Source organism: Coffea arabica, chromosome 8c (genome assembly GCF_036785885.1).
Source record: "Coffea arabica cultivar ET-39 chromosome 8c, Coffea Arabica ET-39 HiFi, whole genome shotgun sequence".
Classification (NCBI taxonomy): Eukaryota; Viridiplantae; Streptophyta; class Magnoliopsida; order Gentianales; family Rubiaceae; genus Coffea; species Coffea arabica.
The window spans coordinates 38,833,386-38,846,902 of record NC_092325.1 but is presented as its reverse complement, the minus strand read 5'-3'; the positions used below and the strand labels follow the sequence as shown (position 1 = coordinate 38,846,902).

At 34.6% G+C, this 13,517-nt stretch overlaps 1 protein-coding gene and 1 pseudogene across 2 annotated transcripts; one reads left to right on the top strand and one right to left on the bottom strand.

Annotated features, from left to right (window-relative positions):
- The first annotated feature begins 3,523 nt into the window (after positions 1-3,523).
- LOC113706762 (BURP domain protein RD22-like) lies at positions 3,524-6,303 on the top strand (annotated as a pseudogene). The gene is made up of 3 exons (XR_003452094.2): positions 3,524-3,683; positions 3,810-3,909; positions 5,222-6,303. The product of XR_003452094.2 is annotated as a BURP domain protein RD22-like (transcript).
- A 3,223-nt stretch (positions 6,304-9,526) lies between these two features.
- LOC140013164 (BURP domain-containing protein 6-like) lies at positions 9,527-11,275 on the bottom strand. The gene has a single exon (XM_072062263.1). It carries the CDS (start codon positions 10,927-10,929, stop codon positions 9,808-9,810), a length of 1,122 nt encoding a protein of 373 aa, XP_071918364.1. The 5' UTR covers positions 10,930-11,275; the 3' UTR covers positions 9,527-9,807.
- Positions 11,276-13,517: the final 2,242 nt, after the last annotated feature.

Genomic DNA, 13,517 nt, shown 5'->3' with positions numbered 1-13,517 from the left:
CTGTCATTAGTGCAAATTTTAATAAAATTATGATGAATGTGTTTGGATAGGAGATTATTTGAAATAATTACTATAACATTTTTTATGATGTGATGTATGTAAGATAAAAAAAAATTATTAGGAACATACAATGTTGATTGAAAATTATAATTGTTATGCAAGTAAAATAGTATTTGATAAAAAGAATTGCTATCCAAACACACATTATTTTTATTGTGAGTTGAGCTTGGCTTGTCAAAGTCTTGCTCAAACTTCTCAATTGACACGCCCAATCATGGGACCATTTAAGTGCTATTGATTGCTGAAACTGACTTGATGCGATGCTGGTTTAATTTAACACTACCTCCTCGAGAACAGAGGAAAAAGAAGAAAAGAAAAAGAAGAAAGTAAATTTCTTTTCAACAGTAAAATATTAAAAAAAAAGTCTATTTTTGCAACATAATTTTTCCGTAGTTTCAAAAAGTCTCCTCACTTCTTTTTGCGAGTATATCGAGCTAAGCTATTTAGTTTTTTGTTCAATTCAACTACACAAAAAACACAATTTGCTTTTCTTTTTCCTCAAAATATTTTAGCCGGAGATGAATGGGATCTAAGAAATATGAAAGAAAAAGGAGGATCTCAACTTAATTATTAGACCAAGGTCTCGTCAGCAATACAATTTGTTATTACTCATTAGACATCTATTATTTTTTTTTAGCTATTTTCATTTCCTTTTCTTTTAGGGTAGGGTGGCTGAGATGGCATCGTCACGGCGGCAAATTGAAGCACGCCAGTGGCACTATCAACTATCCCACCAAATGCCAACCCCGGCCGCCACCATTCGTCCGTATTAGCCATGATGTTAAATGCATTATGGGCCAATTAAAGCCACCAATAAGGAGGGGACTGACTTATAAAAGATTCCTCTTTCCTGATGCCTAAAAATTCCTCTTGGAGTCAATTCTATGTTGCACCGTTTAACTATAGTTGAATCCCTAGTTTGATACCTAAATTTGAAAATGAGACACTTTTATATCTAAAATATAAAATCTATTGAATTTAAGTGAAATTTGTCACACTTTAGTTCTCTCTCTCTCTCTCTATATATATATATATATAAAAGAAGTATCCTACTTATGAATAAAATTTGTTCTACTTCAGTTCTTAAAACATATGTATCTCACTTAAATATAAAATGTGTCCTATTTCCGTCAACCATTTTACTTAAGCACACAAATTTTATTTTTTAAGGAATAAAGTATTCCACTTTAAAATTTAGAAATTAAAGTGAAAATACAAATATAGTTGAAGAGTGAAAATTGGAATTAACCGTTGCTCTTGTGATTTGAAGTGTCTAGTCTTCACGTATCATAATCAATTGATAGAAACCTTAAACAATGCTCCCAACATAAGTCCAAATGATCAGTGTGCTAATGCCCATTGGTCTAACCTTATCATCACATCTTGAAATTATAAGAGATATCCCATAGGGGCTACTTTTTTTTTTTTTGCAAGATAATCATCTGCAGGGTCCTTCTGACGGTTTCTGCAACCTTGTAACAGATATCTGTTCCTATATTCACCTTCTAATTATACTTTTATTCGCCCAACTTATACCCCAAATGAACATCAAGCACAAAACCAACGGAGCAATTAATATTTGTGAGAGATAGAATCCAAGAGAAACACATTGAAATCATGGAAATGACTTGAACTTTGTGACCCTAATATGAGAAGAAGGGTTTTCTGATTATCCAAACCCCATTTAAATGGTGAGTTTTTTTATTGTTTGTATAAAATTTTATTGTAACTTACTGTAAAATTTGTGAAAAAAACTTTTGTATAGTTAGGTATTTAAGAAATGTGTAAAAAAACTTTCTTTTTTTTTTTCTTTTCCTTTTCTTTCTCCCCGGCTCCCCTCAAAATTCTCCCTCCTTCCTCTTCCCTCCTCCCTTCCTCCCCACTACCACCACTCTACTCCCTCCACTGTCAACTACTACCACCACTCCACTCCCTCCACCGTTGGCACCATCCAACTCCATCCCCACCTCCTTTTTTTTTCTCTTCTCCTTCTTCCTCTCTCTCCCTCCCTTTCTTTCTCCCTCTTTCCTCCTCCTCCTTCCCTTCCTTCACCTACCACCCCCTCTCCCTTCAAGGGGAGGGGAGGGGAGGGGTCTGGTGAAGGGGATGGTAGCGGAAAGGAGGAGAAGAGAGGAGGCAAAGGGAGTGAGATAGAGAGAAAGGAAAGAAAGAAAGAAAGAAAGAAGAAGAGAGGGAGAGAGATAGAGGCCCTAGCGGTGATGGAGGTGCCTGTCAGCACGGGCCAATGGCAGAGATGGTGATGGGTCTAGGTGTGAAGAGGAAGAAAAAGAAAGAAAAGAAGGGAAAAATTTTTTTTGTCTGTGTTTAGTTATTTTGAGCTATATTTTTTAAAAACTTTGAAAAGTTTTTTAAGGTTCCTATATATCTAAAATTTTTTAAAAATTTGTAGAGAAAAAACTACTTTAAAAACCTAGGTGCCAAACAGGTCCCATATTATGTGGATGCACTTATGCTCTGTTTGGTTAAACTTGGCATAGAAAAAAAGTTAGAAATAAAAAAATAATATGTTTTTTAATCAACTTTTTAGAATGTTGCATAATATCTTCTGCCAATCATTCATTTATGAGATCATATCAGCAAAGCTTTTCAACTGATGTAGGCACGATGATGACTATTATGAAAATACTCCATTGTTGCATATCATGAAAATTGAAAGGTACAGTGACTAAGGATCTATTCGGTACCATATAAATTATTTTCTCTGGGAAACTAATTTCATTGGAAGTCATCTTTTGGAAAAATTTTTCTTCTTTTATTTCTAATTTTCATGTGTTTGGTTACTTCTAGAAAATACCCGTCCTGATGAATAATTAATTCAGTTCGTCAACATATCAACCACTCCTGTCCAGTCCTCCACCACCTACACCACTCGCGCTATTGTTCTCCGACCAAGAAGAGAATACAGCAATAGCCACATGAATGATCAATATTAGTTTTCCAAATTAGCCATTATCTGCCACAAGAAATTGAGGATGATAATGCAATAAAGTCAAGACTCGCAAGAATATTTTACTATCAAAATTCTTTTAAAGATCTAAAAGATTTCATCGTGGATTGAAATTTCCAAAGCAAAGGCTGGACATTGTTATTGGTATACAGAATTGCCGACTGATGTTGGTGAATCAGGCCACTGTACAATTTCCAATAAGCCTTTGACTTCTTGTGTTGATAAAGGTAACTAAAGCCAAAAGAGACGAGATACGAGGGTGGAAAATAACTTCAGTAAGTTTGTAACTGGAATTATTTACGCACACTCATGCAAAACATTTTACCAGGAGATATCATTTTCTGGGGTTTAAAATGAGCTAAAAAGCACAAATTGAGGAAACATTTTCTTAAAAAATTTTTCAATCGAAACAAACAAACCCTTAAATGCTCAACTGTGCAGCATTAATCATGTCACAACTTTTCCCCTCTCAAATATTTAGCAAGCCACTGTGGCTCTTGCACTTGTATAAATACTGCTGCCAAGGTTCTTGAGCTATCTCACATCAACATTTTGGTTTTAGTATCTCTTCACTCAGCCTTACATAGCCGAATTCTACTGTGGCATAAGTATTATGGACTTGCTCAAGCTCCTCTACTTTCTCACACTTGTTTCTGTGAGTGTGTGTGTATATATATTTCAAAGTTACAGGCTATCAATTTTTAACTTCGTGATAATTTTGGGCTGCCTGGAAACTTAATTGCTGATATATTGTTTTTGGGTATCGTGAAATTTATACCAGACAGGAGTTGGAGCAAAGCATGCAGATCTCGAAGTTTATTGGAAATCCAAGCTTCCAAACAGTCCGATGCCCAAAGCTCTCAGAGATATCGTACGCAATGGTTTGTCCGAGAACTGCTCCTTTCCAATCTTTATTATTTATTCCGCTTCTTCTATTGCTCGCCCAATTTCCTGTTTGTTTCCCCAAGATTTCAAGGGTTTTAATAGATACTAAACCAATTTCAAAAGCTAAAGAATTTTGAGAAAATTTACACCACAAATTTCTAGTTTCACTAAAGGGAAAACCAAAAAAAAATCACAAAATTATGCTCACAAACACAATAAATCTGGTCTTTATATTTCAATTGTCCCATTCAAGGACCAATAATGAAATGGGTAAAAGAGTTAAGGGTTTGTCCAACGAGAGTGGACATTCATTAAGATTGAGTTAATCTCTTAACTTTTTTAAAAAATAAAGTTAAGTGTAGGGATGGGTTTAAATGTAAAAGAGTATAATAATTGTTAGCATAATAAATGGAGTGCTGATTAGGTATCTGTTAGAAAAATCTAATATTTAATTATAAAAAAAGGGCAAATTACATTTTACTCTCCTATGGTTTAGCGTTTTTTTTACATAACCCTCCTATGGTTTTAAAAGGTATGCATAACTCTCTCATGGTTTGAATTAAAGTGTCAAAGTGACGGAAATAGTCATTCGTAACGGAATCTAAAAATGTCAAAATTACCCTTATAAATACATGACACATGAACCCCGTATGATTTTTATATTTTACCATGTAACCCCCTTACGGTTTAATATTTTACCATATAACATTCATATGGTTTTTAAAATATACACATAACCCCCCTTGGTTAATAAATAATTTTCAACTTTACATAAGAGTATTTTTGACATTTTAGGTGACTCCGTTGAGAATGATCATTCCCGTCACTTTGATATTTTAATCCAAACCATAAGAGGGTTATGTGAAAATGTTAAACTACAGGGAGATAAAGTGGAATTTGCCCTAAAAAAAGGGATTTGGCTAAATGTTTTATAATTATTTCATATTCATGCACTGTGTAAAAGCTTTTACCGACAAAATGAGTAAAATATCTTGAATTTTACATAATCATGTACACTACATTTAGTTCACAAGATCATACAAATATAGTGGTCCAGCAGAATCCCAGTTATCAAACCCAAAGAAAGTGTCACAACTCACAACCGTTCCCAATATTCGCTACAATTAGAGGTTCAGCAAGAGGGTCTAAGCTGTAAAAAAATTTAGATATATTTTCTATAAATTTAAACTCTTACCCCACAAAACTGTGAAGCTTTTCTATGTTGGATATTACTATTAGTTTAAATATGTTAAATTTGGTCCCTCAAATATTTGGTATTTCACCTTGTTGCTCATCAATTAACTACAGGAAAGCCCCCGGGAGTTGGCAGTTTCAGCGTAAGACCAGACAGAATCCCGTTGAAAATATATAAATACATTGCGCATTATAGTCCTACCGAAGACCAACTCCATTATCACCAAAAAGTAACAGCTTTCTTCTTGAAAAAGGACCTCCATCGCGGCTCAAGCGTGAATATGCAGTTTATTGAATCAGTGAATGATACTCCGGCCTTCTTACCCCGCCAGGTGGCTGATTCCACTCCCTTCTCATCCAAATCTGTTCCTGAAATTTTGAATAAATTCTCAGTGAACCCACATTCAGCACAAGCCGAAGCTATCAAGAAAACCATAGCAGAATGCGAGGAGCCTGCAATTGAAGGGGAAGATAAGTACTGTGCGACATCTCTCGAGTCGATGGTCGATTTCACTACTTCAAAGCTCGGCAAAAATATTCTAGCATTTTCAAATGAAGCACCAAAAAATGCAGGAAAAATCCAAAAATATGGTATTGTGGATGTTTCCAAGCTGAACAATGATAAAGCAATCGTTGATGATGAATTGGTTGCATGTCACAAGCAAAACTATGTCTACGCAGGTTTTTTACTGCCACAGCTTCCAGAACATCGATGCTTATATGGTTAACTTGGTTGGTTCTGATGGAGCAAAAGTCAAGGCTGTGGTTGTTTGTCACAAGGACACGTCTTCATGGGACCCCAGGCATTTGGCTTTTCAACTGCTCAAGGTGAAGCCTGGAACTGTTCCAATCTGCCATTTCCTTCCCGGGGATCACATTGTGTGGGTTCCAAAGCACTAAATATTCCGCAGCAGCAGCTTGTTGATATCGCACGAGTGATCAATATTTGTCGCTTTGATGTTTTGTGTGTGGTCTTCTGCAGCCTGGGACTTCTATTAATTATCTTCCCATAATTGAATAAATCCTTGTTTAGTCTCGTTTCTTCTGGTTGTATTAATTATCAATTATGTCAGTGTAATATTCTCCAAATGTAAAGGTACTAGGGGAATCGAGTATTTTTATTGGTTCAGTTGTATGCAATGTTTTTAAACCCGGACAGAGGAGTGAAACGAAAAATCTTTCGATTTACGGTTCAATCGGTTCGATTTCGGTTTAAAGGTTTAATAATTTTTTATTCATTTTAGTATTAAACATTTTGAATAAAACTAAAATATTTATTTTAAAAAATAAATACTTAATAAAATCGGTTAAACCTCCCCGGTTTTGACCGGTTCAATTAATTCTTTGAATTTTTAAGTAAATCGGACCGGAGACATGATCGGTTTGCAGTTCAATCGATCGAACCAACCGATCCAATCCAATTTTCAAAATATTGGTTGTATGTAGTTGATCTGTATATCTACTATTTTACGTTGTGTACGATCATCAACATATCAAACTTCTGATGAATCTACGTCAAATACATCAACTCTTCCAGACCAACCCTGAACTCACCTACCGGTTTTCAGATCATGTAAGTACCAGTCAGGTTGTGCTAAATTCATACTGGCAAGTGTATCTGTGTTTTTTTCAGGTGAACTTTTATCTTTTTGCAGAAAGTTGACTTACCTCGTATTAACGAAACTTACCACCGAACTAACAAAAACAAAACGCTTCAGAAGTGGTTCCCGACATGAATACTACAAGATGATCGTGAACCCATGAAATTCTTGTCAAGCTTATCATTGAGAAGTAAACAACGAGCAAAGAGTCCCATTCAATCTTGAAGTTCGTTATATTAAGTCGATGGAACCAGCTGCAACCTATGTTACTCAGGCTCTTCACTTTGCCCCGCCGTGCTCATGTCCGACGCCTTCATTTTGCACTAGAGTAGCTATGTCAATGGGACTCTATAACTGAGTCCGAATAAGATACTAAAAAGCACACCACAAATTTTTTTTTCCCGCGCGGGGCCGGGGGTGTTTAGGGTTTGAGAGGTTTGATTGATTGTATCGTAATTAAAAAAGAAATGAAAAGTGAATGAAGTTATCATGATATTATAAACATGTATATAAATTATGAAGATACAAAGAAGTATGAAAGAATATTGAAGAACCTGATTTCCCCATCATACTGAATCTTTTACTAGACCAATAATTGCTCGATTTATGTGAATAACTCGGATTGAATAATGACCTCATTCTCGATCAAACCGGTTGAACTATTCAATCAGCTCCAAATTAAAAAAACACTGACAGTAAGTATTCCCCGAAGTACAGCCATAATTGAAACCATAAACAATAAAATAATAGAGGGGACAAATAGACAAGAGATTATTCTTTCCTCACCTAAGATACAAATTGGAGACCACATGTGATTTGGGCCAATAGATGTAGACATTTGGAATGTCTGCGTCTTCACGGTATACTAGCCAATTTGACAAAGCCTTAAGGCTCTGTTTGGATTGAAGGAAAGGGGAGGGGAGGAAAGTAAAGGAGAGAATTCTAGTACAAAAGAAAAGGAGAGTGGAGAAAATCAAAATCCATTCATTTTGTATGGATTAAGAAAGGAAAGGAAAAGAAACTATCATGCATTAGTTACAATTTTATTCATAATTTAAAAGTCTAATTCATAAACACATAAAAGATTTTTTATAAAATTTTAAAATTTTAATTAATCTTGATAACCTTTAAGTTACTTAAACCATCTTTAAAAGGCATATCTTCGGATATCTTTTGATTACATCCATAGTTGTAATTTTGAAAATTGTAGTACATTTCTGAACTTTTTTTCTTTCAAAATTTTATCTACGTTTGTTTACTAAACAATCCTCCTTAGAACCTAAAAGTGCTTTCAAGCAATCTAAAAAGCAAAATTAGTCAAGAAGAATAATTTAAAAGACACAAACAAAAACAAGACATTAAACACAAAATAAAAGACTCAACAAGACACTAAGTACAACAAACAAAAAACTTGACACAATAAATACAAGAAAAACAAGTAAAAATATCTAAACTAATAAAATTGTTCTTAGTACCGATATTGAACCAAAGCTTTCCCGACAACGGTGTCAAAAACTTAGTGAGGTTCTACCATATACTAAATTTTAATAAAAGCTAAACACTTTATTTTCTATAAGTATACAGATCGTTTATCGAATATAGAGGATATTAAATGTCGATTTCATAGGGAAGATTGTGAATTACCAATAATTTTTAAATTTTTTATTATTTAGACTATCACAAATACAAGAAAATTAAATCTACACTACAAACATAAAATAACAGTCACAAAAATGACAATAGAAAGCTCTTAGGGTTGTAGAATTCTTTACTTTTCTTACAAGTGAAATTATCAATTAATTGAATATTATTATCTTGACTAGTTATGGCATAATTTCCTAATACATGTGAAATCTACTCTCATAGTAAATCAACTATACTTGTAGTTAATCCATATCTACTCTTGTGTTATGAAATTAATTACAATCTCCTTTCTTCTATAAAATTACATGGAACAAACCATCAAAATCACAAAAGTGTGCCCCTACTCCCGTGAGTGTATTCCCTAAGTATAACACTTTTTTGAACTAGTATTAAATTTCAATTCTCATTGCAAATTTAACACCTTGAAATTATCACAATTAATGGCTAGTTAATCATTGATTATAAAAGCAAAAGTGCTAAATAATTTATTCAAAATAACAGCATCAAATAACCTAGTACGACCCTACATATAAATTAGAAGTTCTAAATTGAAAAAAAAATGAAATTACATTAAAAAAAAAGAGAAAGAAAAGAAAAATAAAAATAAAGTTGCCGATGACGACCAGCGCTGGTCATGGCACACCAATCACCCTTGCAAGTTGATTTCCACGAAGTTTGGCGCCGGACATGCTCAGAAGTTTGTCCCTCCTGGCCTTGTCTTGTGATTCTTTGCACGCTCCATTTTGTCCATGAAACCTTGCGCAACCTGTTCTACATTAGGTATCATAGAATCCAAGAGAAAGACATTCAAATCATGAAAAGAACTTATTAGCATAATTTACCTCGTCTCACCCACGATAAGGTGACCTGCTATAGCTGTGACCATTTTATCACCACGAAAAGAAAAAAAAAAGAGTATATAAACACCGAAAATTAAGAAGACATGAGAGTATATTTGACCTTAAAAAATGGTCATTTTAAATTTGTCTTACACTCTTTTCCAATTTGTTCATACTCTAAAGGCAAACTGGTTTAAAATGGAATTTGTGAGGCCCCATGCCCAATTCGAGCATACCGGTAGACAATCCTATTTTTGAGGTGTTTTAGAAAAACAATTTTTATTAAACAGTCTAAAACTAAAGTAGCACATCTAGAAACAACCCACAAACACATTGAAAAACAGCCCACAGACAATTGAACCATTAATAATACTTACCCAGACACCATTCCATCTGGGTGATATTACATCGACATAGTACAACCATTAGAGACGAAACTAAACAAGGTTTCATTTAATCATGGGAAGAACATGCGACTGAAACAACCAAAAAAACAAAAAAAGGAGCATGTGATTGGAACTCCCACACTGCAGCAAATATAAATGCCATGTTAAATTGACAAATATTGATACACTCCCGGACAGGGGATGCCGGCAATATTGTTGCAGAATATTTATTACTTTGGAACCCAAATGATGTGATCCTCAGGAAGGAAATGGCAGATTGGAGCAGTTCCTGGCTTCACCTTTAGCAACTGAAAGGCCAAATGCTCTGAGTCCCATTGTGATGTATCCTTGTGGCAAACAGCCACAGCTTTAGCTTTAGCTTCATCTTCAGCAGCAGCCAAATTGGTCATATATGCATTACTCTGCGATGTGTGGCAGTAAAATACTGCGTACGGATACTTTTCCTTATGGCAAGAAACGACTTTATCAGCCGTGTTCAACTTGGCAACATCCTTAATAGTATATTTTCGGATTTTGGTATCTATTTTTTCTGCTTCAGTTGAAACTGCTCGAACATCTTTCCCCAGCTTGGAAGTAGTGAAATCAATCATTGACTCGAGTGAAGTCGCACAGTACTTGTCTTCCCCTTTTGTTCCAGGCATCTCGCACTCTGCAATTGTTTTCTTAATAGTTTCGGCTTCTTCTGATTGTGGCTTCAGTGAGAATTTGTTCAATATCTCAGGAACAGATTTGGAGGAAAAGGGAATGGAATCAGCAACTTGTCTTGGCAGGAATAGTGTAGTAATCTTTAGCGACTCAACAAACTCCAGATTCATGCTTGAGCCGCGGTGCAAATCCTTTCCAAGGAAGAATATTGTAATGTTTTTGTCATTGTAGAGTTGATCTTTAGTTGGATTTGTACCATGGCTATTCACCTGAGATTTCCTGTTATAAATTTGAAATTTTGAGTCTGGTAGGTTGCTGAAACTGATACCATGGCTGTTCAATTGAGATTTTCTATTATAAATTTGAAATTTTGAATCTGGTAATTTGCTGAAGCTGAAACCATGGCCGTTCACTTGTGATTTTCTATTATATATTTGAAACTTTGAATCTGGTAGTTGGCTGAAGCTGCTACCATGGCCGTTCACTTGTGATTTTCTATTATATATTTGAAACTTTGAATCTGGTAGTTTGCTGAAACTGCTACCATGGCCGTTCACTTGAGCTCTGGCATTATATATTTGAAATTTTGAATCTGGTAATTTGCTGAAACTGCCACTTCCAGAGGTTTTCCCTGTAGTTAATGCAATGGCAATGAGAAAATACCTTTTTAGCAGGGTCACAAACATAAAGTTTTAAGGAATGGAAGTCAGGTACTGATTTTCATTCAAGACAGTACCTGCTCATCAATGAAATAATTCCTTTGTTAAAACAAAAGGCATGCTAGATTAATTACTATATACATAACCTACTACTGCAAGCCATATAAGTATTGGCTCTTTTAGTTCTTTTCAGGCAATGTAAAAGTTTAATTAATTTTTGGTGAATTACAAAAAAATAAAATAAAATAAGTGGGCCATCATGGTGGATTGGATATAGCGCATACAATCACTTGTACATATTCTATCCTCGGAGGGCTCTAGTTGCATATCTGATATAAAGGACATAATATCATGCTTTAGGTAGGTGACAAAATATATTATGTTATACCCATATATCAAAATTTATAATATAAAAAACAAATTATAACCAATTTATTTTCTTCCATTTTTAGAAAAAAAAAATCTTTCTCCTATCATATCGTGTACCGCTAAAATTGTTGGCTGCATTTAGATTAGCATTTTTCATAAACTTTAACGTAAATTGAAAAAAAAATCTCTATAATATATGTTTTTAGAGTTCTCAAAATTATTAAAAATCATCATCATTTTCCTCTTCTATTATCCGCTAGCTAGTTGATAGGGTGCTAATTGTTAGTAATTTTATTAGTAATTTTCCCTTTTATCCCTGCCAAATATTGTGTTAATTGCGGATATTTACTTATATTTGGTTTGTGGACTTAATTTCAGAAAGGGAACAAAAAACTATCAAACCTGAGGGTCTTTTTGGAAATAATTGAGACTTCAAACGAGCCACAGGCCAGGCCACAGTGCTGAAAAGAACTGGACTCCTATTCCTTTATTTTTGTTGACTAAGAAGACTACAACCAGAGACTTCGGCAGAGAGAATTTCAAGGCTTGGACCTTTGACTTCGGCAGGGACCACAGAGGAAAGGAAAAGGGCATTAGTTAGTTGGCTCTTAAGAAGAAAGTAACGTACAGAGATGGGAAACAAGAAGCAATTCGGCAGAGTTCCCTTCTTGGACTTTGACTCTTAATTCGGCGGGATCCACGCACTAGGAGAGGCATTAGTCCTCTTTGGCTTTAAAAAGGAGCAGACGTATAGAGATCTGGAATGAATAGTTTTTTTATCATTAGTTCTTATCGAAGCTTTTAGCATAGTTTTAGTTTTCTTTTCTTTCTTGGCTCCTTTAATGGCCTGGACCTCAATTAAATTACTTGGAGATTTTCTCATGAGGCGTGGCTAAGTTTCTCATCTAGTCAAAGGTCAACTTGAAGGCGCGGTTCCAAATATCTGTGAGATCGAATAAATTTTATTTGTTTCTTTTATTCGTTGGTATTTGTACGTTTTCTGATTTAATTATTTATGCTTGTTATGTTATTTAAATGTCAAGGGCCCGATATTCAAATTAACCTAATGAACTAATGCCAAATTAATTGATCGAATCCGTAATTGTTTAATTGATTAATACCAGTGGCGACTAGCGTGATTGGTTTCATGTTAGGGAAACGTATGATCTAACTTAAACAAACTCTCGTAGCGTGTTTGTTGGTTAGGATTGAGTTTTTCTAATTATTAATGCAATCGAGTAATTAAATCCTATGGTCGTACCTAGGGTTATTTCTTGGTTAGAGAAATAGTTAACGGTCGTACCTTAACTATCGAGAAATTAAGAAAAGGCTGGTTGTTCATCGCGTGTATGACAACTATAACCAATCTGGTAATGAGTAATCGAATTATCTTTGCATCAATGATCAGTTGAATGGACGGTGTCTAAAAAGTTGCACCTTTGGCTAGAGTCATATTGGTTATTGATTAATTTCTATTTATTTCTACTAGTTGTTTTATTGGTTAGTTAATTAGTTATTTTATATTCTCCAAAAAAAGCCCCCATACTTCGGACTCTAAAAGAAATAAATTATCCCCAATCCCTGTGGATTCGACCCCCCATACTTTGGACTTTAAAAGAAACGAATTATCCCCAGTTCCTGTGGATTCGACCCTACTCACCGCTATATACAAAATTTGTAATTTTCTTGAGTAGGTAATTATTATTGCACAGGTTCGACACCCTGTCAATTTTTGGCGCTGTTGTTGGGGACTGGTGCCAGATTAATTTATTTCTTTTTGAGTTCATCTTGTTTTTATTTTTTTATTTATTTTTCTATTATTTTTTTATATATAGTTTATGGCTTCTAACACTCCGTATTTTGGTGATAGATTGGATTTTGTTTCCTGGGAAGGCAATGAGACTTGTTTTTTTGCTAAGTTTGCATATTCAGAGGCACTAAACTCTATTAGAGAAAGAATGGCTGCTGCAACCTGTAAAATTTGTTATGCCAGGGATCATTCAACCGGTATGTGCCCCGAATATCAAGATAATCTGAGTGTCCCACTCAATAATTATAGAGATTTTTCACCCTGGTCTCAAACGTGGTATAACCCTAATCCAAACGGGTATGATCAAGAATGGTAGGATAACTCCAATTATAATTATACAACAGGGCCAATGAATTTTCAGCAGTATGAGTCTCAAGAATCATCATCTATGTCAGGTATGTCTCTTGAAGAAATAGTTGAATCAATAGCTACTAAT